The 27500-nt window shown below is 43.9% G+C and overlaps 2 protein-coding genes and 1 long non-coding RNA gene across 4 annotated transcripts; 1 reads left to right on the top strand and 2 right to left on the bottom strand.

Moving 5' to 3' along the window:
- Nucleotides 1–1092: 1092 nt before the first annotated feature.
- On the bottom strand, nucleotides 1093–10414 carry LOC147018329 (uncharacterized). 2 transcript variants are annotated; one of them, XM_085897881.1, is made up of 3 exons: nucleotides 9993–10404; nucleotides 6343–6391; nucleotides 1093–2667 (listed from the first exon to the last, which is right to left on the bottom strand). In XM_085897881.1, exons 1-3 carry the CDS (start codon nucleotides 10222–10224, stop codon nucleotides 2628–2630), a joined length of 321 nt encoding a protein of 106 aa, XP_085754007.1. In that variant the 5' UTR covers nucleotides 10225–10404; the 3' UTR covers nucleotides 1093–2627. The 2 variants fall into 2 exon arrangements, with proteins under 2 accessions (XP_085754007.1, XP_085754006.1); XM_085897880.1 differs by lacking the exon at nucleotides 6343–6391 and having other exon boundaries at nucleotides 9993–10414.
- Nucleotides 10415–11875: 1461 nt separating this feature from the next.
- On the top strand, nucleotides 11876–16778 carry LOC147018328 (uncharacterized). The gene is made up of 2 exons (XR_015062331.1): nucleotides 11876–12124; nucleotides 15951–16778. It is a non-coding gene; the product is annotated as an uncharacterized LOC147018328 (long non-coding RNA).
- A 658-nt stretch (nucleotides 16779–17436) lies between these two features.
- LSM8 (LSM8 homolog, U6 small nuclear RNA associated) lies at nucleotides 17437–25921 on the bottom strand. The gene is made up of 4 exons (XM_085897870.1): nucleotides 25813–25921; nucleotides 22166–22206; nucleotides 19658–19785; nucleotides 17437–18240 (listed from the first exon to the last, which is right to left on the bottom strand). The coding sequence occupies exons 1-4, from the start codon at nucleotides 25895–25897 to the stop codon at nucleotides 18150–18152; spliced, it is 345 nt and encodes a 114-aa protein (XP_085753996.1). The 5' UTR covers nucleotides 25898–25921; the 3' UTR covers nucleotides 17437–18149.
- Between the last annotated feature and the right edge of the window lie 1579 nt (nucleotides 25922–27500).

The raw sequence follows: 27500 nt of genomic DNA, 5'->3' as shown, positions 1-27500 counted from the left end.
GAGAGAGAGAGAGAGAGAGAGAGAGAGAGAGAGAGAGAGAGAGAGAGAGAGAGAGAGAGAGAGAGAGAGAGAGAGAGAGGAAAAGGGGGGGTTTAAAAAAAAAAGGATTTGTTACCTGTATACTGTATAGTCCATAAGCGTTAGCTGTGGCTCATTTTTCTGATGATCCTGCTCACTATATTCTCTCAACTTGGGAGGCCAACGGGCCAACCACGTGCCTCCTGGTTGCAGCAGGTTGATCCGCATTTCAAGGAGATGTGGATGAGTCAGGCATCTGCCTGGGGGATGGCCAGACGGAGGCCCCTGGAGTTCCGGCGGAAAATGGACGTTCCTGACCTGACCTTCCTACTGAAAAACTCTAACAACTTGTTCCACTCCGATCACTCTGCTATAAAAGTGCAACTGCTCTCTGTTTCACTGCTGGTTATAATCATTTACTCAAAATATGTTACAGGGCATGAAGAATGTACAAAAAAAAACTTGCAAATTCCATAACCCTCAAAACAGCCATTTCCATGATGATGCCAAATCACTTTCCTTTTATTTCTATTTGTTTCTTGAAAACTCAAACCACAATGTCTTAATCTCTGTCATTAAACTTAAAAAGAATCAAAACTTTTCCACCAATTCCATCTCTTGCACTCAACAAGCAATCTTCTGACACCACAATATCATGATTTAGCATACTAACCCTAACCCCCTTCCCTGGTTGACCCACTTCTTCCCTTCTGATTAATCATCAGTAATTCAAGGAAAACTTTACGAAATGCAGTTCTCCATAATCTTTGGACATTTCCTTACTTTTACTTCTCTCTCGAGTTAATGAAAACAATCAATTGCTCCATATATCATCTCCATTATATCATGGACCGGTGTCTTGAAGTCTTTGGAGACGAGCACAGAGAGACTGATAAACTGAGGAACGCAATTGCATAAATCAGTGGAAGTGAGTGAAACAAGGAAAGGGTATGGATTATGGAGGATCACCAAAGATGGGAAATGTATGACAAAGCTCCAGATCCTGTAAAAAGTGCAATCTATGTCAACAGTAACATCAACAAACAAATAAGCAGAATAAAATGAACGCTACAATTTTATCTCCAGAACGTAGATGCTTTAATAGCACAACAACATAATGCATTGGAGAACGGTGCAAGGAAAGAGAGTTCTCAAACCGAATGAAACATCATTGGAATGAAATGTGTCCCGAGGAGCAAGTGGAGCCAAGCACATCTGTTCACTAATCGTAACCTCTGACAAACTCGATCCACAACCATAACAGTGTCGGCGTTACAATTTCACTTTAAAATCTTCGATGCACTTTAGAAAACTGCCCAAAGGGAAGGAAGGAATCCATATAATCAAGAAAAAGCCAAGATTGGCTTTCATTAAATTATGGCCATTTGGCTCGATGCAAGCCTGTGCAGCCAATTTGTTAAAACGTTTGGCACGCACAGTACAAGCCCCTGAATAATATAAAATCGTAGCAACTACATGTGACTGTACAAATACTGACACCAGTGGACAATGGTTTCACTGCCGCTGCTCATCAATCATTCCATTTCCAGGACGATGGCATTTATTTTGTGTTTGCATGTAATGTCCGTTCATCCCGGCAGCACGAAACCATTGCAACGATAAAATTTCTCACAAACTTGGGTTTCGGTTTTCACCTGCAACAAACTTAAAATACTATTACTCAGGTGAATGGTGCATAAAAATAAAGAGCTTGGCACAAAATGCAGGTCAAGTAAGGGAGGTGGGGGAGGGGTGAAAGTTCACCCATTCTCCCACCATTCGCACAACGGAAAGTTAAAGAACACCCCTCGCAAGAGAGTAGTGCACCCATGACCGTCTCCTCCCCACTTCCCACTTTACCTTTCCAACCATGGAGGAATATTCTTGCACCAGTGAAACACAGATGAGAATACTTTCCCTTGTAGTTTGCAGACAGTGAGACATTTCCCAGCAGTGGACTAGTTTCCTGATGCCATTGGAAGAAGTCATATTTTTGACTCCAAAGCACCATGTACTTCAAAACTTGTGAAACCTCTCAAAGTCATGCAAAACATAGTTATCAAAAAGCACTTTGCATTCACAAAGCAAGGGTCAAAGGAAGACGCAAATTAAAAATAAGAATAATAAAACGTGCATCTGGACATCAAAACATAGGTATGTACAAAGCTAACTAGAAGCAAACTCCTCACTAAGTCTGCTTTAGAGTTTTTCAGGACAGATGTCTCTGGGCTCCACCAAGCTTCCACAAGATGTTCAAGGGACTGTGGTGAAGCAAGCACAAATCCAAAAAATTGAACCAGCACCTGTTCCACAATTCTAAATAATAAAAATAATATCATAGGTTGCCTCAGTACAAGTCAGAGCTCTGAGGTATCAAAACTAAGATATCCATGCAATTAGTAGAACTACAGAATGAAGTGGCAGCAGCAGTGTCCCACAGTTTTCCATTGGCAGCGTTTTCCTGTCCGTTCCAAGTTCTGGTGTCCGTTCCAAGCGTTTGAAAAAATGATGCAAGAATGTTTTCTTTTTTGTAATTACAACAGGTCCAGGGTGCTGTGCAAGTTCCTTCCATGGCCGACAGGAACCAGCTCACCTGTAGTTTAACTCTGTTACGTCGCAGAGTTGTGGCTGTGGTTTTCTTTCCTCGACCTGAAAAACAAACAGATTTAAAAAAGGGACCTTTCTTCCAATCCGAGAGATGGAAATAACAACAACCGGTAGGAGGTTAGTCACATTGGTTTCAAAACTCACCGTAGATTAATCGATCAGTCACCCGGCTTAATTTTCCCATCATGAAGGTTGAATAAGTACCTCATTATGTAACTGTTTAATCACCAGCAAGTGGCACAAAATGGGAGACAATGATATCTTTTGTGATGCACACCTTTTACACCCATTCATCTGGAGCACAAAAGCTCAAAACAATGGAAATTTCATAAACACCTCAAATTCGAGTTTACAATAAATGACGACTTGCGATCGCATCGTATGCATTTGTGCAACCAGTCAGTCGGTTCTGAGACTAGCTCGATGTGTATGGATTTGTTTCCACTCCAAATCCTTAATACTTGCTGCCTTTAGCCTAGTTTTAACCCACAATGCCATAAGTGTGATGCTGATATAAGATTTAAAGGTATTATATTGTTGGTGACAGGCTAGGATACAAATTAAAGTTATGTTATAGACCCCCATTTGTGTTGGCGTACATAATAGGACTTTTCTTTCCTGTAATAAGAATGTGTGGATCGAGATAAGTTGTTCTGTTTGTTTGTACTGCGAGGAGACAGGTTGTAACCTTTTGTGTCGTGAAAGACCAAGGTGTCTTGTCATGCATGTCCTTTGTTGAGCCGGGTTGGGCCAGGCAAGAGAGGCTGCGGCATTGGACGGTTCATGCCGTGGCACGACTTTCCAACTCTCCTCCTCTCCCATTCTGGTAAAGTGGAAGAGAAACACTGCCACCCCCGATTGGTGACAAAGTGAGGAGCTGTTGGACCACTCTACTCAGCGGCCACGGCACCAATTAGTTCCGGATTGGTGCCGTCCGGTTGGGCCAGGATGCTATCGCTCGGCGTGGGGCAGCCCATGATTGGTCAGGAGGGCCGATATGAACATCACAGCAGCTGGGTAAGTGAATGAAGGAGCTGTCGATCACGTTAGTGCGAGTGCAGAGAAAAAGACAGCTTTCGTTTGAGAGAGTCCCCAATCTTATCTGCGGGATGGAGCTGGTGCTTCGTCCTGACTAACAAGCTGCTGCCGCTGCCCTTGACCTGAGACGCGTGTGCGTGTGTGCATGTGTGTCATTGGTTTTTAATCTCCATTTGTGGGTTTGAGGAGATGGAACAAAGTCCTCCCAAGACTTGAAGTATCTACCTCCACTTCATTAAGGGATCACAGTTGATGGACCAAGCTGTTCAGCTTTGTTGTTCTCAGAGTTTTGTTCCAAGGGCTCTTTCCAGGATCGTCACCGAAACTCAGCCTGCCTCCAGTTGTCATTCGTTTGTGGTAACATTCCCGGGATTGGTTTTCAAAATCTCAGTGAGGTTGTTCTTCATCATTCCTGTTGCTCCAATTATCACTGAAGCAATTTTAATGCTCTTCAGCTTCCAAGATCTCTTAATCTCATTTTTGAAGTCCTGGTATTGTTACGAATTTGGAAGTTTACTGCACTCAACATTCAGGTCCTATAGATCAGTTATATCAGTAAGTACGTGTTGCCAGTTAGGGTCCCGTCCCTGGTCTAATGGGTAATTAAATGTTCATGCGCTCTGGAGTTATTTTGAGAGTTAGGGTTTTTCTTTTACATTTTTCCATCAACATGAACTACAACAACAGCTGCGGACCACTCCAGCTCCGAATAAAACTACGAGAAACCCTCTGCTCCCGGCATTCTCCGCACGCTCACTAGGGGAAGGGTCATGCCCTCACCCACCGATTCGTTTGGTAGGGCACCAAGTAGAGGAAAGGTCAAGCCGCGCTCGAGAAACCCTCTGCTCCCGGCATTCTCTGTACGCTCACGAGGGGAAGGGTCAATGCTCCCACCCACCGATTCGCTTGGTGGGGCGCCAAGTCGGGAAAAGGTCAAGCCACGCCCGAGAATGAATCACGCCTGAGGAGCCCCGCCCGAGAATGATCCATGCCTGAGTGAGCCACACCTGATAACGAATCACACCTGAATGAGCGCGCTGGAGAGGATAAAAAGGAACAGAGAATCCTCGCCGAGAGCATCTTGGAGCGTCTTCTTCCTCCTACTCCTCCCGATGATCAAGAGCTTGGGCTTCAGAGACACCATCCACCACCAGAGTCGCAAGGGTGCGCACCATCTCTCAGAGGGATAAGGAGGAGAGGTTTTGACTGCCAGGACGAGCGCCGAGCAGAGCTGAGGAGGCTGATCGCGGCTCGCCGGTGTCTGGGTTCGGCTCGCCTCTCGCTGGTGCCCAGGTCGACTCAACGCGAAGACCACACGAGGTGAGCAGGTCCGAGGCAGGTTCTGGTCTTCAGCTCGTCCTTTCCATCTGAGCTGGAGGCCTCAATGAAGACCATTTTGGTCCGATTGTTTTCGGTGTGTGTGTTTGTGGCGCCAGTCTGCTAAGGCCTAAGTCACATTTGCCACGACGGCCGTGGGGTCTCCAAAATCTACGGCCACTAGCAATTATACAGTGGCCGCAGTATTTCCACGGTCACACAATGTAGCAGTCACATTGTTTTATTTTTCGGGGAGCCGCACGGCGTATTTATAAATTGTGGAGACCGAAAACGTGGGGGTGCCGTACGGTCTTTGATTCGATGTCGCACGGTGACCTTAGGGCGTTCCTGCGGCGGCCATAGAATTCAAGGCAGATGCAAGGTGCCCGCAAGGCGACCGCAGGGGGGCCCTAAGGCAAACGTGCGGCCAGACAGACGGTAACGAGTGGGTTTTTTTTTAACCAGTTCTTTTGTTTCGGCTTGTCAAATTGCTACGGCGAACGGAGAAATGAAGAAAGTTATAACTCCGCGCTACAATTCCACAGCGACCCCTACGGCCTGTAAAAGATAGCCAAACGGCGTAGGGCCACCCTGAGGCCACCGCAGAAACTCTGCGGCCACCGCACATTTCTGTCAATTCAGAGGGCGTACGGCCGCCGTATCCTCGCCGTAGAGCAAATGTGACTTAGGCCTAAGTAACGAATTAAGTGCCTTGCTGTAAATATGTGTTTATTAATATTCGGATAGCTCTGCTCTTTTGTGTTCCCCTCCCTGCCTATTGTTAAATAAACAGCCCCATTTGTGAAATGTATCCGCTCGTTCGTGTCCTTTCCTCCATTGGCTTAGCGTGCTGAGCGTTGGAAAATTAGCCAGGCTGTTGCCACTGTACCGGGACAATTGGACCGACGGATCTCAGCGATCAACCGCTCGGGTCGCACATGGTTCGAGTACGCTAAGCGACTCGTTCCGTACAGGTGTCGTCGAGGGTGTGGAGACTCAGTAAATCGCCACGTGGAAATCTAGGTATTTTGAAAATTGGCAAATAACCCTGTACCACGTGGCAGAAATATTGACGATTCACGGCCCGATAAGGGACCCGTACTTTTTCGGAGTTTTCCGAAAAGGTACGATCTAAATTCCGGGCGATCGGCGGAGTCGACTCTGCTGCTCCATCTCGCGGTCGTGCTCGTGGCCGATACCTGGCCCCGCAACAATATTTGGTCATTTTCTTGATTTCTGCATTATTTAATCCAAAATCGCTGGGTACTGATATCTCAATCAGCAATGCTGTCTTTTCATTTTTGTTCCTGAGAACAATGTCCAGAACAAACAAAAACAAAATGCCTGTACTTGTACGCTTACCGGCTGTTCCTTGTGTACCCATCAGGGGCGAATGAGCTTTGAGCTGTACCTGAAAAGCAGCAAGGAAATGGTAAAGGAGAAGCATTTACACCTGACAATTGTCAACGCAAAACCAATCGGAATGTACAAGCAGAACAAAAAGGTTTGCACTTCACACAAAACTGCAGATTTCAATTTCCGACATTATACTTCACCTCACCCCAACGAATGGTAGCCAAGAGTCCCCACCATTTATTTTATTTATTTATTTTTAAACTTAATTTACAAAGTGCATTTGCTGCAATTGAACACAATCCCCAGGGGGCACATGATGCTTTTCATTTACTCCGACAGATAAGTGCAAATCGATTCCGCAACACTGACCGCACACCAACAACTGCTTTGCCTGGAGTTGGCTTAGCAGCTCGGGTGGCTGGCTTGGGATCCGGGATCTTCGGGTCCTGAGTTCGAGCTCCGTTGGCCACTGAATTAACACCAGGTGGGGTTGGCTCAGCCTGTCACCCTTCTGAGGTCAGCGAAATGAGTACCAGTGTACTGGTATCGGGGCACAGTATCAGCGGCATGGCCGCACCCCAACAAAATGATAGCTACCCGGCAGCCAAGAAGAGCAAGAACAACTGCTTTCTTTCAATAAAATGGTTGGCATTTATTTCCTTTTTTTGAACCGACCTTTATATCCTCCACCACATGCCAGCTTTACGAAGACAAGCATGTTCATCCAGTAACCTCCCTCCTTTCTTGTTAAAGTTATTGAACCCTCAATGCATCCCTGTTTCAAAGTCCTCTCTCCTGATTGGTCGATTCCGTCAGCTTCCAATGTCTGACCGCGTTATTGTTGGTTTTCCTGACCATGCGCGCTTCATCCTCACAAACAACCACACCTGAGTGCACGTTCATTTGTTACGCCGGTCAGCACGATGATCGACGGCTTTAAAAGGTCCGACGCAAAGGGGAGAGTGCACGTTTCCCGTTTGAACACCAGTAGTCAATGACATTCTAACTCGGATTGGGGCGGTCGAGAGAAGGTCACATGATTCTCCCGTTTGAATCCAAGCACGGGTCACATCAAGACGATTGACCTCGGGACAAGAGAGAAGGTACATCCTGTCGGAGAGGTAGCTGGGGGATCGGGAGCAGTCGGCATCCATGCCGAAATCTGGGACTAAAGAAAAAAAAATAGAACTTTGTGTTCTGAAAGAAGTCACCTTCTGTCTGACCGTGTAAATAAACCAACAAGCACATCGATTGAAGGACCAGAAGTCAAGGACAGGCGGGAAGCCACAAAAGATGACTGTCATGACTATGTCATGTACTGAGTTTATACATTTGTATCCACGTTACGATATGAATAATGTTTTCTTCTTCTTTAAATATAAAAAAAATATATATATGTATATTCGGGAGCCTGGTGTTGGTGCAGTGGTTAGGGCAGCGGCTTGGGATCCAGAAGGTCCTGAGTTCAAGTCCCGTTGGGCCACTGAATTAATACACCAGTGGGTTGACTCAGCCTGTCATCCTTCCGAGGTCGGCGAAATGAGTACCAGTGTACTGGGCCGGTGTATACCCCGGTTAAAATAGGTGTCCCATATCCCTGTGTCGTAAGAGGTGACCAGGGTTGCGTCAGGAAGGGCATCCGGCGTAAAACCTGTGCCAAATCACTATGTGGATCATACAGATGATCCGCTGTGGCGACCCCGAACAGGAGCAGCCGAAGGAAGAAGAAGAAGAAGATGTATATCTATAGTTGAGATTCATGGAAGAGCTCATACCAGTACACTGAATGGCTCAGGAGGCAACAGGATAAACGGAACAGCAGAGAGAGGGGGGGGGGAAACACCAACTGGAGGGCGAAGACCAAGATAGAGGGAGACAGACAATGACAAATGGGTGGGGGGAGGGAGGGCAGGAGAGGATGCATGGAGTGGACAAGATGGATACAGAAGGGAACTCTTAGGGGGGAAAAAAACTGGAAATTTGGAAGGAGGTGGGATTGAGAATGGGAAGGGGGGGGGGTGGTGGTGGTGGGTTAATGAGGGTAGAAAAGATCATAGTTTTGAAATGGGGATGATCTGAAAAGTTGGTGAACAGCTGTCTGGAATACCTCGAGGGAATCATGTGATTGAAGGGGAGCGTGGAAATTGGTTTCACGGGTGGGATAAAAAGAGAGGAACAAGTGAGTGGAGGCGAGCAGCGATCATGAGTCTAGGTAGTTTCACCAGAGGTGGGTTTGATGGTGGAGTCCCGTGCGCACCCTGCACGAACCTGTGGGATGGTGGCGGATCAAAGCACGGAAAGAGAGGAGGATGCAAGAAGACAGAGACCACTGACCTGTCTGATTTGTGGAGGTGGGGGTGGTAGGGGTGTGTGGTGTGTGTGGTGTGTGTGGTGTGTGTGGTGTGTGTGGTGTGTGTGGTGTGTGTGCGGTGTGTGTGCGTGGTGTGTGTGGTGTGTATGCGGTGCGTGTGGTGTGTGTGCGGTGTGTGTGCGGTGTGTGTGCGGTGTGTGTGCGGTGTGTGTGCGGTGTGTGTGCGGTGTGTGTGCGGTGTGTGTGCGGTGTGTGTGCGGTGTGTGTGCGGTGTGTGTGCGGTGTGTGTGCGGTGTGTGTGCGGTGTGTGTGCGGTGTGTGTGCGGTGTGTGTGCGGTGTGTGTGCGGTGTGTGTGCGGTGTGTGTGCGGTGTGTGTGCGGTGTGTGTGCGGTGTGTGTGCGGTGTGTGTGCGGTGTGTGTGCGGTGTGTGTGCGGTGTGTGTGCGGTGTGTGTGCGGTGTGTGTGCGGTGTGTGTGCGGTGTGTGTGCGGTGTGTGTGCGGTGTGTGTGCGGTGTGTGTGCGGTGTGTGTGCGGTGTGTGTGCGGTGTGTGTGCGGTGTGTGTGCGGTGTGTGTGCGGTGTGTGTGCGGTGTGTGTGCGGTGTGGGTGCGGGGTGTGGGCGGTGTGTGTGCGGTGGGTGTGCGGGGTGTGCGCGTTGTGTGTGCGGTGTGTGCGGTGTGTGTGTGTGTGTGTGCAGTGTGTGTGTGTGCGGTGTGTGTGCCGTGTGTGTGTGTGCAGTGTGTGTGTGTGCAGTGTGTGTGTGTGTGCAGTGTGTGTGTGCGGTGTGTGTGTGCGGTGTGTGTGCCGTGTGTGTGTGCGGTGTGTGTGTGGTGTGTGCGGTGTGTGCGGTGTGTGTGCGGTGTGTGCGGTGTGTGTGCGGTGTGTGTGCGGTGTGTGTGCGGTGTGTGTGCGGTGTGTGTGCGGTGTGTGTGCGGTGTGTGTGCGGTGTGTGTGCGGTGTGTGTGCGGTGTGTGTGCGGTGCGCGCGGTGCGCGCGGTGCGCGCGGTGTGCGCGGTGTGCGCGGTGTGCGCGGTGTGCGCGGTGTGTGCGGTGTGTGCGGTGTGTGCGGTGTGTGCGGTGTGTGCGGTGTGTGCGGTGTGTGCGTGGGGGGGTATGGGTGGGGGAGGAGGGTGTGGGGTGTGGGTGGTTTAAAACTTTGCTCCTATTCTGGAGTATGTACACCAAAACGTTGGGGGTTCTCACTGCTTGGGTTTGGCTGTGAATGAATAACGCACAAACACACAAAACTAAACACAAGTTCTTCTTCTTCTTAGTTTGTACTATGGTAGTGCACACGGAGCCCACCATCACCCTCACGGTCGTCCGTTGACCGAGGGACGCGTACCTTGGCGCAGGTAGATCTGTGCGATCGTGTCTCCGTAGGTCCGCCACGCGAGCCACACGAGCACGAGGCTCAGCAACAGGTAGAGTCCTGCGGCCTTGAGAGCCAGCCCGGAGCCCGGTCCGGTGTGCACGGTGGCCAGCACGGAGTTCGACGCGGTCAGGAGATCGGAGTACCAAGCTTGAGCGTCCGTGAGCAGCGAAGGTAGGCCCACGGCTTCCCACAAGTGTTCCATCGTATCAAACAGGTCACCACGTGATCCTTCAGCCAAGTCGAGCGCTCTCCGTCTTCTGAACACCAGGACTCCTTACTAGAACATTCCACCCTTCAGGCTCTCCACAGTCCACAGCCTGTGTCCGTGTCCTCCGTCTCTGACCCGTCGTTTGGCTCGTTGTGATTGGCAGTCTAAAGTCCACAATTAATTTTCACAACGATCGATTTATTGACGTTTGAGTTATGATGCCGAACATGTTTAAACAACAAGCAGCGTTTAAGAGTTAGAAATATTGCATCAAACGAACAAAAAAATAATAATAATTGAGGCGGCTGCTACACCACCGATGAAACCATCGTCCGTTGCGTCGCAACAGTTGTTTCAAAAATAAATAAATAAATAATATATATTTTTGGAAAAAACATTTTATTCAACAAATTAAAAATTAATATTATCTGTAAAAGAGTATAACGGGGAAGTTTTATAATTGCTTCTCAATTCACATTGGTTATGTTTATTTGCAATGTGTCGTTTTAAGCGTTTTCTTTACCGTAAGGGTGGTCGAAACTTTGGGTTACTTCCGGTTAGCGACGGCCGCCGCCATTTTAGCGCGGTGAAAACAACACCCTGGCAACGAGGTGAAGTGCGCTGCTGGATGTGACGCTGTTCGTAATTTTTGTTGTGTAATCCGCCCAAATGTCGTTCATTTGTTTGGGAAATCTTAGCAACGATGCGAAACATCGTTATCAGGTGAAATTGGATGCGATCGAGTTAGAAAAGTGTCCTTATAACTGCTAAACATCCAGCAGATGTTTGGATTGACGGTCCCAAGTGATGGCCGTGTGTTGAGTGTGATGACATGCATTGCTACTTGACAGAAAGGCACGGTGGGTTGTGTTCGTGATATCAGTGGGTTGTGTCGGTGATATCAGTGGGTTGTGTCGGTGATATCAGTGGGTTGTGTCCGTGATATCAGTGGGTTGTGTCCTTGATATCAGTGGGTTGTGTCGGTGATATCAGTAGGTTGTGTCGGTGATATCAGTGGGTTGTGTCGGTGATATCAGTGGGTTGTGTCCGTGATATCAGTGGGTTGTGTCCGTGATATCAGTGGGTTGTGTTAGTGATATCAGTGGGTTGTGTCGGTGATATCAGTGGGTTGTGTCGGTTATATCAGTGGGTTGTGTCAGTGATATCAGTGGGTTGTGTCCGTGATATCAGTGGGTTGTGTTCGTGATATCAGTGGGTTGTGTCCGTGATATCAGTGGGTTGTGTCCTTGATATCAGTGGGTTGTGTTAGTGATATCAGTGGGTTGTGTCCGTGATATCAGTGGGTTGTGTCCGTGATATCAGTGGGTTGTGTTAGTGATATCAGTGGGTTGTGTTAGTGATATCAGTGGGTTGTGTTAGTGATATCAGTGGGTTGTGTCGGTGATATCAGTGGGTTGTGTCGGTTATATCAGTGGGTTGTGTCGGTGATATCAGTGGGTTGTGTCCGTGATATCAGTGGGTTGTGTTAGTGATATCAGTGGGTTGTGTCCGTGATATCAGTGGGTTGTGTCCGTGATATCAGTGGGTTGTGTCCTTAATATCAGTGGGTTGTGTTAGTGATATCAGTGGGTTGTGTCCGTGATATCAGTGGGTTGTGTCCGTGATATCAGTGGGTTGTGTTCGTGATATCAGTGGGTTGTGTCGGTGATATCAGTGGGTTGTGTCGGTGATATCAGTGGGTTGTGTTGGTGATATCAGTGGGTTGTGTTAGTGATACCCACCATTCATTACAAATCAAACAGATCAAGGATGTCAACCTCCTCAACAACATAGCAGAGCTGAAGCAGCCAAACCAAGGACTGCATATGGGTGGGGTTTCCTGGCGGGAGCATAGCTGACCCAGGGGCTCTGCCAATGAGCCACATGGCAACAGGTGCGTACCATTGGGAAGGCCACACCCGTGAACACCAAGCTGCATTCGGTGCCGGTCGGTTCTTGGACAATGCTAATCCTGAGGACTTTATAAACCCGAGCATCAGGGAACATCGGGTCTGGTTTTTAGAACATCCATGAGTCGGCCTGAATCTGCATGGAGGAGATTTGCAGGGAGCTATCCCTCTGCCGCCACGCGGCGGGGGATAAAAATGTATGTAAAACGTTGGCGTACGCTGAAATTTTGATGTTTTTTTCAAAAGTTTTGGTCGTATTCATAACGTGTGGGTCGTATGCATAACATAGTAATGGGCACAGAACGTTTCGTTGTCTTATAGATAACCTATACCAACGAATGCTTAGCCTGTTGTCGGCGTTCACAACCTATGCCCAACGATAGTTTAACTTAGGCATAGCGCGCTGCACGTATCGCCGACGATCACGTGGCGTAGCCTGTTAAAAACCTGCCGCACACCGATTTAAATCATAACCGCCTGAAAATTGAAAGTGTCAACCACGCAGTCACACCTTGACGATTTAGCCAGAGTATACCGAACTATGAAAAATTTGCCGAACCAAGCTGGCACACGTCGAATATGTTATGGGTAAGTTGTGTATACGTTAAGAGCACGCTGAAAAACGATGAAGTATGCTGTCATATTTCGTGGTATGTCTCGTACGTCGTGAAATTTCAAGCATGCTGAAAATTTTATGCCGTATGGCTCACACGTTTATTTTATGGCTCACACGTTCCGCTACGCTGGGAATAAGTTGTAGGCACGATATGCGATCGTTGACACACGTCGACACAAGTTCCTTGTAAGTTACTCATAAGTCGAAACACGTCGAGGTAATGTTTACATACCCGAAACTTATTTTCTCCGTCAAGGCACATTTTCTTTTTTTCTCCTTGGCTCCGTGAAGGCGCGTGACAAAATATCTGAAGTTGTTGTTGTTGGTTTTTTATTTTTTTAGTCTATCACGAATTTTAAAATATATTCGGACATTTGTTTTTAAGTTTCGACGTCGATGTGACAATACCCTCAAACATAAAATATTCACAGAGGAGGAACGAAGAATAAGACATGAGCAAACTGAAGAGGCAATCGGACGTGACGTAACAGCACGTGACGAAATATCGGAAGTTATTGTTGTTTTTCTTAAACGCTGCTAATACGCCATTATACGGTAGCTGTAAATTAGTAACACATTCAGTAAGTTCTGTGGTCGTCCGGAAGACGTAAATCAAACACGTCTGCATACGTCAATATGCGTTGGAGGTACGTTACACATAGGTTCAAAGCACGTTACTCATAGGTTAGAAATAAGTTTCGGGTACACTAAGCATTACCTCGACGTGTTTCGACTTATGAGTAACTTACAAGTAACGTGCCTCGACGTGTGCCAATGATCGCATAACGTGCCTCGACGTGTGTCAACGATCGTGTAACGTGCCTACAACACGTTAATCATAGGTTATAAATAAGTTTCGGGTACGCTAATCATTACGTCGACGTGTTTCGACTTAAGAGTAACTTACAAGTAACGTGTGTCAACGATCGCATAACGTGCCTACAACTTATGGCCAGTGTAGCGAACGTGTGAGTCATACGCCGGCATACGTCGTAAAATTTCAAGCATGCTAAAATTTGAGGACAACCGCAAAGTACAACGATGAAAGCCAGCGTACTACGACGTATGGCAGTGTTTTTCAGCGTGCTCTTAACGTATACACAACTTACCCACAACGTATTCGACGTGTGCCAGCGTTTTAGACAATTTTTTTCATAAGTCGGCATACGCTGCCTAAATTGTCAAGGTGTGACAGCGCCTTAACGGGCAGGTGCTGTGGAGTGAGAGCTGACAAGCCGCAGAGTTTTTCCCTGGATGCGCCGGTGACACAATGACTTACACGATTGGGTAGTCGATCTCATCGAAAAAAAAAAAAATTCAATTTTTTTTTCTTGAGATTTGTTCTACCCTTATTATCAGTATTTAAAATGGCGATTTCAGTTTATACAATGGCGATTTCGATGAAACTTGGTTGGTAGGTTCATACCATGATTGAGTTGTGTGCAAATGAGAACCGTTGCTATGGGCACCACCGTTGCCTAGCAACAGGACTTTGAATTTTTTGAAAAATCATAAAAAATTAATTTTTTCGAAAATCAAAAATCGGACCACGAGCGACTGTGGGCAGTACATTCAGCCATATTGTCAAAAATTTCCAGCCGGATCCTATGAAAACTGTCGCAGAAGAGAGACTTTGAATGAACCCTGGTCGAAAACAAAAAAATAACGAAGTTCGTTATATCTCAGAGACTATGAGTCAGATATACATGAAACTGGTATGGTAGGTTCATGGTATGTCCGAGTTATGTGTGAGAAAGAACCGTTGCCATGGACCCCTCCGTTGCCTAGCAACGGCCGAAAAACCTCTAAATGTGGGGGTATTTTAACGGAAAACAATCTGCAGCATTAACCCTTGAAGCTAGAATCATGAATTTTCTTGTGCTTAATCCTCAGGTCATTCCCCTATCGAACAGGCCCATCGCGTCAGGTTCTATTGGGTAGTCGACTACCCATGTCCGCCTACCGTCTTGTTTGTCTGTCTGTCCCACTGTTCGGTCCAGTGCTCAGTTAATACAATGGCGATTTCGATGAAACTTGGTTGGTAGGTTCATACCATGACCGAGTTGTGTGCAAATGAGAACCGTTGCTATGGACACCACCGCTGCCTAGCAACGGGACTTTGAAATTTCTGAAAAATCATAAAAAATTAATTTTTTCAAAAATCGGGCCACGAGCCACTGTGGGCAGTACATTCAGCCATATTGTCAAAAATTTCCAGCCGGATCCTATGAAAACTGTCGGAGAAGATAGACTTTGAATGAACCCTGGTCGAAAACAATAAAAAAACGAAGTTCGTTATATCTCAGAGACTATGAGTCAGATATACATGAAACTGGTATGGTCAGTTCATGGTATGTCCTAGTTATGTGTGAGAAAGAACCGTTGCTACGGACCCCTTCGTTGCCTAGCAACGGCCGAAAAACCTCTAAATGTGGGGGTATTTTAACAAAAAAACAATCTGCAGCATTAACCCTTGAAGTTAGAATCATGAATTTTCTTGTGCTTAATCCTCAGGTCATTCCCCATCGAACAGGCCCATCGCGTCAGGTTCTATTGGGTAGGTGAATACCCATGTCCACCTACCGGCTCGTCTTCTCTTTCTGTCCCCATTTCAAATTTCTTCATGTGGAACGCATGAGAGCAATCAACAATTGCACCGTCGACCCGTTCAGGGCTGGATTACTGACTCGCATTCACGATTTCCTCTGACGCATTATGAAGCAGACACCCGCATCTCTCCCGACACCACCACCCTCTCTTCTTTCTACCCTTCCCCTTTTTCATGCTGAGGCTATGGACGCAAATTTCTCCAAAATTATCATAATGGGTTTTAGGGTGATAAATAATAATAAATAAATAAAATGTTGCCAATTAAACTACATTGATAATTAACTTGGAAAAAGTAAATATTTTTTTTTAACATATAGCACATTGTGTTGTTACAACCTTCAATGAGAAATGTATTCAACTACAACATGTAACTTACATCTATGTATTCAAATATTTATCTTATTTAGCCAAGGGATTCTCTTATATGAACAATTATATTGGCACCTGAAAGTCTGGTTGGAGGCTCCAAAGGAATGTTTGTCTCGGACTCTAGGTGAATATGTTGTTGTTCTCCTTTCGGCTGCTCCCGTTAGGGGTCGCCACAGCGGATCATCCATTATGATCCGCTTACTGATTTGGCACAGGTTTTACGCCGGATGCCCTTCCTGACGCAACCCTGGTCGCCTCTTACGACACAGGGATAAGGATTGGGTTTCGCCATGATTCCGGGCTGCCCTACACCCTCTCATAGCGTGGCCCAGCGCAGAGCACCTGTCCTCAAGCGATCCTCCAACCCAAGCCTCCGAGTAGCCGGATTACAGGCGCACGCCACTACGCCCGGTACTCTAGGTGAATATCCAGATGTCTTTTTGCACTCTTGTCAACTTCAGCTTATAAATCGTTCCCCAGCCCTTTAAATTCAGGCTGACCTAATGACCAAGGAACCATGTGTGATCAATCCTAGCACCCAAAGGGCTGCAGTCATGGTGCCATTCTGTCTCGACGATGACCAAAACATTGTGTGCCGATCTTACCCCCTCTTATCGCTGAATATTGAATAAGAATTCAAAATCTATGTACTGCAGAATCAGAGGAACAGCATGTTGCTTGCTTGTGTTATTGAGTCTCCTCTGGTTCTCCATATGCGCACGTGTTAAATGTTCAAATGTACAAGAGGAATTGAGTATTCTTTGACAGGACCAATGTAAGCCCGTAGGCTTATGTCGGATGAGGGAGGGGATCACGAACAAACCCTACCTTATTTATATCTCCAGCTATCCCCCTTGCTTATCTCATTTCCCCAGTGTCTAAAGTGCCCATTGTCGGCACGATTGTGTTAAGGTGACTGACTTCAGAGATTGTGTGCGTAAGTGCAAGATCTTTCTTTGGAAGACTGTTTTTGCTCCGTACATAAATGTTTTGCTTGTAAATATGTGTCCTTTGCTGATTCTTTATAAACTTTCCAAACTGCCCCATTATCCTTTTCTCCATTGGTTATAAAGAGTATGTAAATAGTGGATGGGAGCTTTGCTCCGCTGTTTCTCTGCGGTCAGTGATTAGCCAATATCCTACTTATGGTATCATTCGGCCACTCTTGATTTACAATAGTGGTGCGTTGAAAGCACAGTGCCCTATCTGGGACGATTAATTTGCCGGGAAGATAACGTGGGAATTGGGCACGAGGACCCTAACTAAATTAATCATTTCAGATGGAGTCTGTGGTTGTTCAGCTGAAGATCATCTCTACAACCTGTGAATGGAGTGTCCACTCAGTGGGAAAGTACTTTCCTCTCGACAGAAAAATTGGCCCGTAAGTTTTCTTCCCCCAGAACGTACGCTGCAGAGAGATCCATCCCCTATCGACGGGTCCATTTTCCTTGCGGGGGAGTTTTGTCTGTGAGATGACCCTGGTTACCCTGAGTATGAATGCAGAATTTGGTGGAGATTGGCCAGCCATTTCTATGATTATCAGACCCACACACACATACAGAGAATTCCCTTGTGGGAAGGGGGTGTGGGGTTATCTGTTAGTCCCCCCCCCCCCACAAATATGCAAAATTTGGTGGTGATTGGTCAAGGTGTGGAATTGTATAGCAATCAAAGAAAAGTCTTCACACATACACACACACATCTCGCTCTTATATGTATTTATATATGGCATAGATCCTTCCTGCACAAATCAGTTCAATTAATTACACCTGGGGGGTTAAATTGGGATATTTATAATCTTGCTTACAGTGTTCGGCCACAGTTGTTAAATCTCAAAGCACCCACACCTCTCAGGGAGTTTCATGTTATATTTGGCCTTGCCTCGGACCTCTTTGAGGTGATGACTTCAACATCTACGATTCTTGTCCAGCGTATCTTGTCGTATCCACGCGACAACACAAGCATAAATTTAGGAAGTACAAGATAGTGCATATCTTCATTGCAAAAAGATTATTAAAAATAAGCAACACCCGACAACACAACTCCGAACATGCATGAAGTGTGAAAAATGATGTTCTATTTGAAGGATCACGAGATCTGTGAAGAATGATGTGACGACCCATGCAGTCGTGCCCACTATTTTGAAGGTAAAATGTTGAAGGTTAACTCCATGTCACGTCATTGTTTGCACACAAATGCTAAAATTTTGTGCTCATTAACATAAAACACCACTGGTACAGAAATCACACAATGCATAATCTCTTCAAGGATATTCATCGACATAATGGAAAAGTAATGACATCAATGAAATGTGGGAGCTTCATGTTGTCCATGGTTGTAATCAAATTGTTTCAAAACAGAAAAAGTACAAACCCCCCCCCCCCCAAAAAAAAAAACCATTCATGACTACATTTTCAGTGTACAACTGGGTTCAAAGGCTCTGCCCGGATGTTTCCAAGATCCAACGAAGCATCCGTCTCTTCATCGATTTCTCCGATGACTGCACTGCATGCACACATACACACGCACGCACGCCAATGCAGAACAGAATAGTTTAGTACCATTTCGCTTGCAATCTCTCACTCCGAACAAACAATCAATGGTTAGTTGGCCTATGATGTGCAACAAAGAGCTATCATGAAATTCAATCTACACTTATCCGCTGGCTGCACAATCACAGCCGTATTGGCTTTCACAGCAAAGCATAACTTCCGTGGGATTGGAGACGTGTTGGACCACACGGACAGATTTCATCGATTTGAGAAATTTACTTAATCGTCCATGAAATAAGTGTAATATTTTAAAACTTTTATAAACAACTTTCATCCACAAATTCAGATGTTACCAGTACATGTGGAATACGTTTTTATTGTTTAAACATTATCGTAACAATACTTTAGAGAAATCGCTTCAAACATCACATTATGTAGAATTAAAATTATGAATGTAAATATTTGTTCTTTGCACCACATTATAATCACAAAAGGTATATGGCAACATGATTCATCTTGTTTTTCATATTAACATATTATTTGCAATTTTCACATTTTTGCATATGTGTGGCTTGGCCTGGAATGAGAAGATAATCTCCACATTACAATTGGAAGGAAAATTTCTTTGGAGATTCTAGAAAGAGCATTCATGATGTTATTTTTATGAGGATAAAAGTTTTAGCCCACGAAGGTACGCGTCCAGTTAATAGTTTACTCGTGTGCAAGTCAATCAAACTCTCTCGAATTATGAAGGAGGTGTCAATGCAATTTCTCTGAAATTAGCATCATGGGTTTGAGGGTGATAAAAACAATAATACAATGTTGATTATTAAAACTTGATATTAAAATAAATGAATTAAATTTGAAATAGAAAATGTACTCAAATATGGTACGATTCTATGTGCTTGAACATGTGTCCATTTTAATAATCATATCATTCATTTGTATTGAAAGATGTTGACCTGATTAAGTAAATGTATAATAAGCAAGCCGACCTTTCAAATAAGTTTAGTTCAGTTGCCTATCATTTAAAAGCTATCAAAGGGATTTTTATAAAAGGCACCAACAAGTTGGAATGTGGGTCTAAGAAAATGTCCAGATGTATTCACTAAGTTCTAATCGCTTCAAGATAATACATTTTTCCAGTCTGGTTGAAGAAGACCGACTTTCAACCTACATACTGTAGAAATTTATCAAAATTCCCAAAAGAGTTGAAGTTTGACGTCATTCTAGCATTCTGTACATTTTTCTGTGCTGGGAGAGGATCAACACATCTGGATTTGAAATATATGTTACAATCATTCAACCAGGTCAAGCTGGGGCTGCACAAAGGCTGAAGATAAGCTACAACTAAAGAATGTCAAGACCCGACAAACTGTGGCACCAGCGTTTGCAAATATTCGACAGAGGGTTCAGTGTTGTGCACTCACACGTTGTCTCCTCTGACAATGTACAAGCCCAAAACAACTTGCTCTACACCCTGTGAAGAGCTGAACACTCGTTCATGGCTCTCATCAAGAATGAGGTTGATAGTCTGGTCAAAACCTTTCAAAGTGCCCTAGAGAAAAGCAGTAATTAAAAAGAGCGACAATAAAACTGCAAACATCCAAAAATACAATTAAAATGTGTGCAAAATTATCACTTGCATGATAAAAATTATCCAAAGTAGAAACACAAACAATATTGTTTATCATTCAGCAAACCAATTTAGATTTTCAAAACACAGATTTGCAAAATATTTTTTTCAGCACGTGAAAGAGCACAGTGATCCCAGCTTTCCTCATTACTAACATTTCTGCATTCATACTATCATATCTTACAAGTACAACCACACCTTGTTAATGGGAAGGGAGAAGGGGGGTGGGGATCAATCGTATCTCACATAAAACGCTTTCACCAATACAGAAAATGATTAAAATTATCCGAAAAGCAACCAGCACAGATTACTTTATTTTAGATTTAGTTTTACAAATTTAATCTCCCTGAAAATTTTAAGCACCTTGATATGTGTGTGTGTGTGTGTGTGTGTGTGTGTGTGTGTGTGTGTGTGTGTGTGTGTGTGTGTGTGTGTGTGTGTGTGTGTGTGTGTTTGTTTATATCATCCGTCCATGTGATCAGTTGAAATCCAGAAAAAAATATTGGTTTTGTATGAAGACCCAACTTTGAGACCCCATATATTTTTATTGACCCATCCCAGAAGCTTGAAATTTTTTCAGGTAATAACTGTATGGTAGTAGTATTCAAATACATGTTTACTTTTCTTAATCAGTCATATATAATACAGTCATGATCCCTCAAAAATTGAAAATTTTCATCTTTCCCTGAAATTCAGGTGAGGATTGCAAATATATGACAAGGTATACCACTTCAAATTGTTCACAATTGGAAAGAGCATATTCAAGTTTCCAAAAGTGTCAAATATCAAAGTGGGAAATTTGAAATATATATTTTCTATTTTTTTTTAAAACTGTTGTTAACAGTCATGAATACATGAAGTGTGGGCATGGTGTGGGCACTATGGTAATCATGAATAATTAGTTCTATGATTCAAATTAATAATACAAAAATATATCACACTGCAATAACAGTGTAATAAAACATTTCACGTAAATGATTTGAATTGGTCCTTGATCTGCTTTTCCAAGTCAGGTGCGAGCTTGTACTGCCTCCCAGTTGACGTTAGGGGAGCATCATTAACTTTCATCACATAGACCAAAGGAACCCAACAAATGACCTCCCTTGAATGTAACTATATACACTGCTGACCTCAGCAGATCAGCCACTATTCCTGAGTTCTATTTTTAGCCCCAGCCAGATGAGTTAAGCTCTTGCTATTTACAAATGAGAAACAAAGAATTACAAATTCAAATTTCAAAGTATTGTGTTCATCGTATCCTAATAGCAGATGATATGTATGTACATCGTATATACATGTACTACACATATGTACTACATGTAAAAGGACTGTTCATTAAATAGCACACACAATGTGCACAGCACTGACAGAACATCATTTATTCAAATATTTAAAAAATATTGATAGAAACATTATACCATTTTGATATTTGACACTTGTAAACTTGAATATGCTCTTTCCAATGGTTAACAATTTGAAGTGGTATACCTTGTCATATATTTGCAATCCTCACCTGAATTTCGGGGGAAAATGAAAAATTTCAATTTTTGAGGGATCATGACTATTATATATGACTGATTAAGAAAAGTAAACATGTATTTGAATACTACTACCATACAGTTATTACATGAAAAAAAATTCAAGCTTCTGGGATGGGTCAATAAAAATATATGGGGTCTCAAAGTTGGGTCTTTTTCATACAAAACCAACATTTTTTTTTTCTGGATTTCAACTGATCAGGTCATAAAATTTAATAGAGGTATACTCCGTTTTATGTTTGTTTCTTACAGAGCAGTTATAGAAGAATAACCTCTGAAAATTTCAAGGCTCTAGCATTAATATTTAAAAAGTTGTAGGAGTTTAAAAGTCCCTGTTCATTTTGTGATGCTCACAACGACCATAAAAATAGGGCCACAACCACATTTTCAACCCTCAATATCTCGGAGTTGACCGCATCTATGGACCTAAAATTTTACGCAGCTTCATTTTGATACCTGGGAACTATTTTATGAAAGCTTAAAGTAAATCTGAGGGGGTCAACTGGGAACATTTTCTTAAATTTGGTGATTTCAGATGGAATGACTCCCATGAGTTATGTGTTCAGATGGGAAAACTTAACAGGCAAACTCAAAATGAGGTCAGATATCTTAAAAACCATTCAGACTATTTTATTCACATTCAGACAGAAACGGAATGGACAAAAAAGAAAATACAAGGTGAACATATCCATTTAATTGCACCAACATTACAAGTTTAATTTATTTTAATATTTAAAGACATAAATGAATGCTTGCAAACTCACCACTATCATCCTCCCATCAGATGTAATAACTGAAACTGTTCCTGGTGAAATGTTAAGACAAACAGATGACAAGGCTGACCATAGAACAAATATATTACTCTTCTCTTGGCAAGACCAGACATACAATGCTAATAATAGCAATCATTATCTCCAAACATCAGTTGTGTCTTTTGTTGATTGAATACATTAGAAATAAATATACCGTCAGAGATGGGGAATCCCCCGCCATTGAATGAAAAAGGTCATACATATTCCAGATAATGGAGGTGAATTGGAAACAAGACACCATTTGGTCATCATCTCGAAAAAGTTCCCCAGGGATGAGGAACGTAGTAGCCCAAAATAATTGAAATCAGATAAGCGGTTTTCCATTTATTACAAAAATTTTTTTTTTCAAGATGGCCACCCCAGTCGGCCATCTTGGATCCGGCCACGCCCAAAATCAATAGGGTTCTTCCTTTTCAGGTGGTATATGTGTGACCCAAATTTCAAATCGATATGGCGAACAGTTTATGAGTTATCGCACTCACAGCTATAAATGTTGACGCCCGGACGGACGGACGACCTGGGTGACAACAATATCCCCCTTCCGCCACGTGGTGGGGGATAAAAATTAATGCAGCAGTCATGCAATTTTCTATGATGTAAGATAAGTGGTGTTGAATTTACAAGATTATGAATTAATAAAATGAAAGCATCAGTCAGGCAGATGAGTGGGATATTTGCATACTCAAACATGGTTCCTTCGCGATAGCATTTTGAAATGGCATCATCATTTTAAGTATTTCAGACTCTTTACTCCATGATTCCATATGAAAAAAAAAATGTCATATCTGTGTGACTTTGTAATTTTGATGCAATAAGTGCAATTCAATTTAGGATAAAAGATCGGGTCATATATATGTGTGTATCCTTTCCAGTGTTTGCAGCAGGGACCGGTGTTTGTCACTCGACTCCTACAGTTCTGGGCTCATTAATCCAGACTTGCTACATATGATCAGAATGACCCCAGTTAATGTATAGGGGTGTTTTTATCTTTGTATGTGGTCTTGGGGGGAGGGGGATGCAAATTCTCGATGTAAATGTGTGCTGCGTAACGCCGCCTCTAGGTGGGAGAGGGTATTACAAGTTTCCACCATTTACAGTGCAGTATTCCAGTCCTCACATTCTCCAGTACAGTGACGTGCTTTGAGTTGTAAGCAGTAGGTATATTTTTGCTTCATGCACACAACCTGGGTTTATTTTTTTGTGTGTATGCAGACCTGTCAGTTGCTTATACACCGCCTAAATAAAGGTATGCGTCAGAAGAACGTGTTGCATGCTTGGACCAAGATTGCTTATCGGGCAGGTACTCTGCAAGTATATATATATATATATATATATATATATATATATATATATATATATATATATATATATATATATATATATATATATATATATATATATATAATCTTCTTCTTTCGGCTGCTCCTTTTAGGGGTCGCCACAGCGGATCATCCGTTTGATCCGCATAGTGATTTGGCATATATATATATATATATATATATATATATATATATATATATATATATATATATATATATATATATATATATATATTTCTTACAACTCACTGACTCACTGATATACATTTTAGTACCTTCCAGGTTGGCTACAAAGCTGACACTTTTCCTGCTGAAGCAAATGCAAGCCAATATCCCAGGACAAAAAGAAAAGTCAAAAAATGAAAATATCTGCAAACAAGTCAGCTGGTGCAGCTGAGCTATGCTCACACCCAAAACAATTGAGTTCACACTCCCACTGGTTGCTCGGCAACGCTACCAACGCCTCTTATTTTAAAACTTTTGCCATATTTACATTAAAAGTTACTGTTGCTGTAAATTTTTAAACGCTCATTCTAATTACTAATTATTGACTTGTATAGCTGTTTGCAGAATGCAAGTACAATCCTTTAATAAAATATATAAAGCTTATATTTATTATGTATGCACGTCGGGTGCACCCAAGTATTTGCTTGCAGTGTGCAAGCATGCCCCACCAGAGTATCGCATATGACATTGCATTACATTGGAGCTTATTACCTACACCACCGAAGGTGAAATAGGTCATGTTTTCACCCCTTTCTATCTTGTTGTCTGTGTACAGGATATCTCAAAAAGTTGTGGACGAATCCGGCTGGAATTTTGTGGACAGATTCGGTGTGTGACAAGGACGAACCGATTAGATTTCGGTGAAGATCCGGATCCGGATTCGACTACTAGAATTTTTAAAGCGATTCTTCACCATTGAGAGATAGGGCTAAACCGATATATAGCATGACATCTCAAAAATGTATTTGGCCCGATATGTTCTCGCGGATCAGGCATTGCGTGGCGGAGATACGCGCTCGACCGAGGGCCCTTCTAGTTATTACAGGATCATGAGACAGACACCCACATGCCTTTTGAACCGGCTATTAGTGAGATACTAAAAAACGAAATTGGTTCTTTGTCTTATTGGTGTAACACCTACTAGCAATTTATGAAAAAAAAAAACCTCAGAAGGAACATGTCGAATTCGAGGTGATGACTTAAAGGTATGTGCATGAGTCTCTGAACTGCCTAGTCTGACATCACATCTCAACCCAGCTCTCTCTCCCTATTGTGTGCAGCCTGTGGCTGCTGGTTGCATCATTGGTTGGGACGTGGCTATGCCTCTGATGCAGTGTCCCCTTTACTAATACACTGGTACTCATTTTGCCGACTTCGGAAGGATGACAGGCTGAGTCAACTTCCTGGTGTATTAATTCAGTGGCCGACGGGGCTTGAACTCAGGACTCTAGGATCCCAAGCCGCCACCAGGCTTTCGACCCAGCTATAAACTGCCATTCTCGCGTTTCGCATGCAGGACGAGAAATCTACATTTTCCATCCCTTGGAAGGATGTTCAGAGGATCTGCCAACCATCACTGATCGTCACTGGACCTCAACGATCCCACAGTGTCTTTTACGAAGAGTGGGCAAGTTCTCACCAGCTTCCTCCACAAGTTCCATATTCCTGACCTAATCCTACAGTGGGCATTGCAACAACACAACCTGCAGCCAGGTTCTGCAAACGAATCAATTACAGACAGGCAATCGAGGCAGGACACGGAGAAAATGGCCTTTTGACGTGTACAACTTAAATGCAGACGGGATAGCCAGCTTTACGGGCACCTTACGTCGGTATTCGTAGGACGACATGCTCCAATATGCAGCACCCCTCCCACTAGCCCTTCGGGTAAGGCCGAGCGTTTCGGGAATCGAACATACAGTGCACGAAACAAATCAACGAGACACATTAACCGCTCAAAAATATTTACACGTTGGTTAGCAACGATCGTCATGGCAACTATGCGTTCAACAGATCCAAAAGTGAATCCTCATAACAAACAGGGGCAGGGGGAGAGTCATGTTTGTTCCCCTCAGATCCCGAACACGATCCCCCCGTGCACTGTACAAGACTTCACAGAACATTATAAACACGAAGGGAGGTAAACGAGGCATGATCGGATCGAGTCGTCGACCTTGTGTTTCTCCTTGTAACGAAATCCAACCTCGTCTCGGTATTCGAGAGACTTCTTGTTCCCCCCCCCCCCAAGCACAGCAACCACAAAACAAAGGATACGATTTACATAACTCTCCAGAGCAGTCGCCATTGCACCGCGTACAGTAGAGGCCGACAGGAAAACGAACACAAAGGAGGAAAACATTTTCTTACAATTTTATATTTACTTTTGTCCTTTCACGATTACAGTTATGTTAATTAAGTCATTTATTTATTGCGCTTTCCTAATTTGCTCGAGTTTTACCGACGGATTTCAGATCTACTCGAATCTGGATGGTCCACAAATGTTTTACGTCCTGCAAAATATGCAGCTCATAGAATATGAGCTAAAATACCGATTAGGAGTTCGAAACATTGGTCGCATGTCACCTTTATCTTCTGTACAATCATTGGGCACTGATAATTTATTCGAACGATGATCGGTATGAAAAAAAAGTGCAGATTCTTGGGAAAATGCCATGAATTAATTATCTTGTTTTTCGTATACATGTCTGTCTGCAATTAGGTGGAGGCTTCGACACAATTAAACACTTCACCGTTGATTTTTCTAACAATAATTAAAAAAAAAAAAACAATTGCTTTTGATTATACACCGCCCAAGGCAATGGAATGTGGGAAATCGTCTCATAAAAGGAATTTAATTAATTCCGGGCGACCTCGACACATATATTAAAAGGAGTACGGCGAAGGAAATGAAATGTTGAGATTTTATAAATTGTTATAAAGGTTTACATCATGAACCAGCGCTTGCTTTTGTTGTTCGTGATGGCACGGGTCACGTGACGGACGAAGGTTCCAGCCGTTCACGTCCTCCCATTGCTCTTCATTGATTCATTGTGACCGATTGAATTGATCGTGATAAACGCGGCGCTTGCGTTGAATAACCTGCGCTTTCTCCCCAGAAATGTCAACTTGACCATCGAGCCTCGTATTGCATTGTTTAAATGAAACAACCGGAGTTCTCGCGCATATAAGAGGTAATTTCGGTTCAGAAATTTAACCGATTTTCCAAAAATTTCATTCCAAATAAGGAAGTATCGTTACTGATGAACAAGACGTTCATGATCTCGATGTTCCTCGCAACGTGGTGGTTTCCCACAATGCAGCGCGAGGGCGCTATGGCTGAGGTGCGCGTGAGTCTGCTTGACAGGCTCAAGTCAACAATCGCCTGGTCGTGGACTTATTTATGGGCTCTGTGGTTCGTCATGGTGTTGTTTCTGATCTACATCCTCAGGGCGCCTCTCAGGATAAATGAAAACATTAATACAGGTAAGTTTTCCTTGTGGGACGTGTGTTTTTACTCTTCCAGCCAAGCAAGGCCTCAGAGAGGGAGGGGGGGGGGGACAGTTCATTTGCGCCGACCAACACGGGCTTGTCACGAAACTCACGAACTGCGTTTACTTCTTGTGAACCTTCACTGTTGTGCTGTTTATAGAGCAATAGTTGCTTGGACGAAATTGTAAGCGCGAAGACTCATTCCACAAGCTCTGCAGCAGATATCCATTCATCGAGTCCCAACGACACACACACACACACACACACACACACACACACACACACACACACACACACACACACACACACACACACACACACACACACACACACACACACACACACACACACACTGATGCACACACACACTGATGCACACACACACTGATGCACACACACACTGATGCACACACACACACACACACTGATACACACACTGATACACACACACACACACACACACACACACACAC

Source organism: Eptatretus burgeri, chromosome 10 (assembly GCF_056783735.1).
Source record: "Eptatretus burgeri isolate ZD-2024b chromosome 10, Ebu_testis_v1, whole genome shotgun sequence".
Taxonomy (NCBI): Eukaryota; Metazoa; Chordata; class Myxini; order Myxiniformes; family Myxinidae; genus Eptatretus; species Eptatretus burgeri.
This window is presented reverse-complemented; position numbering and strand designations above follow the sequence as displayed.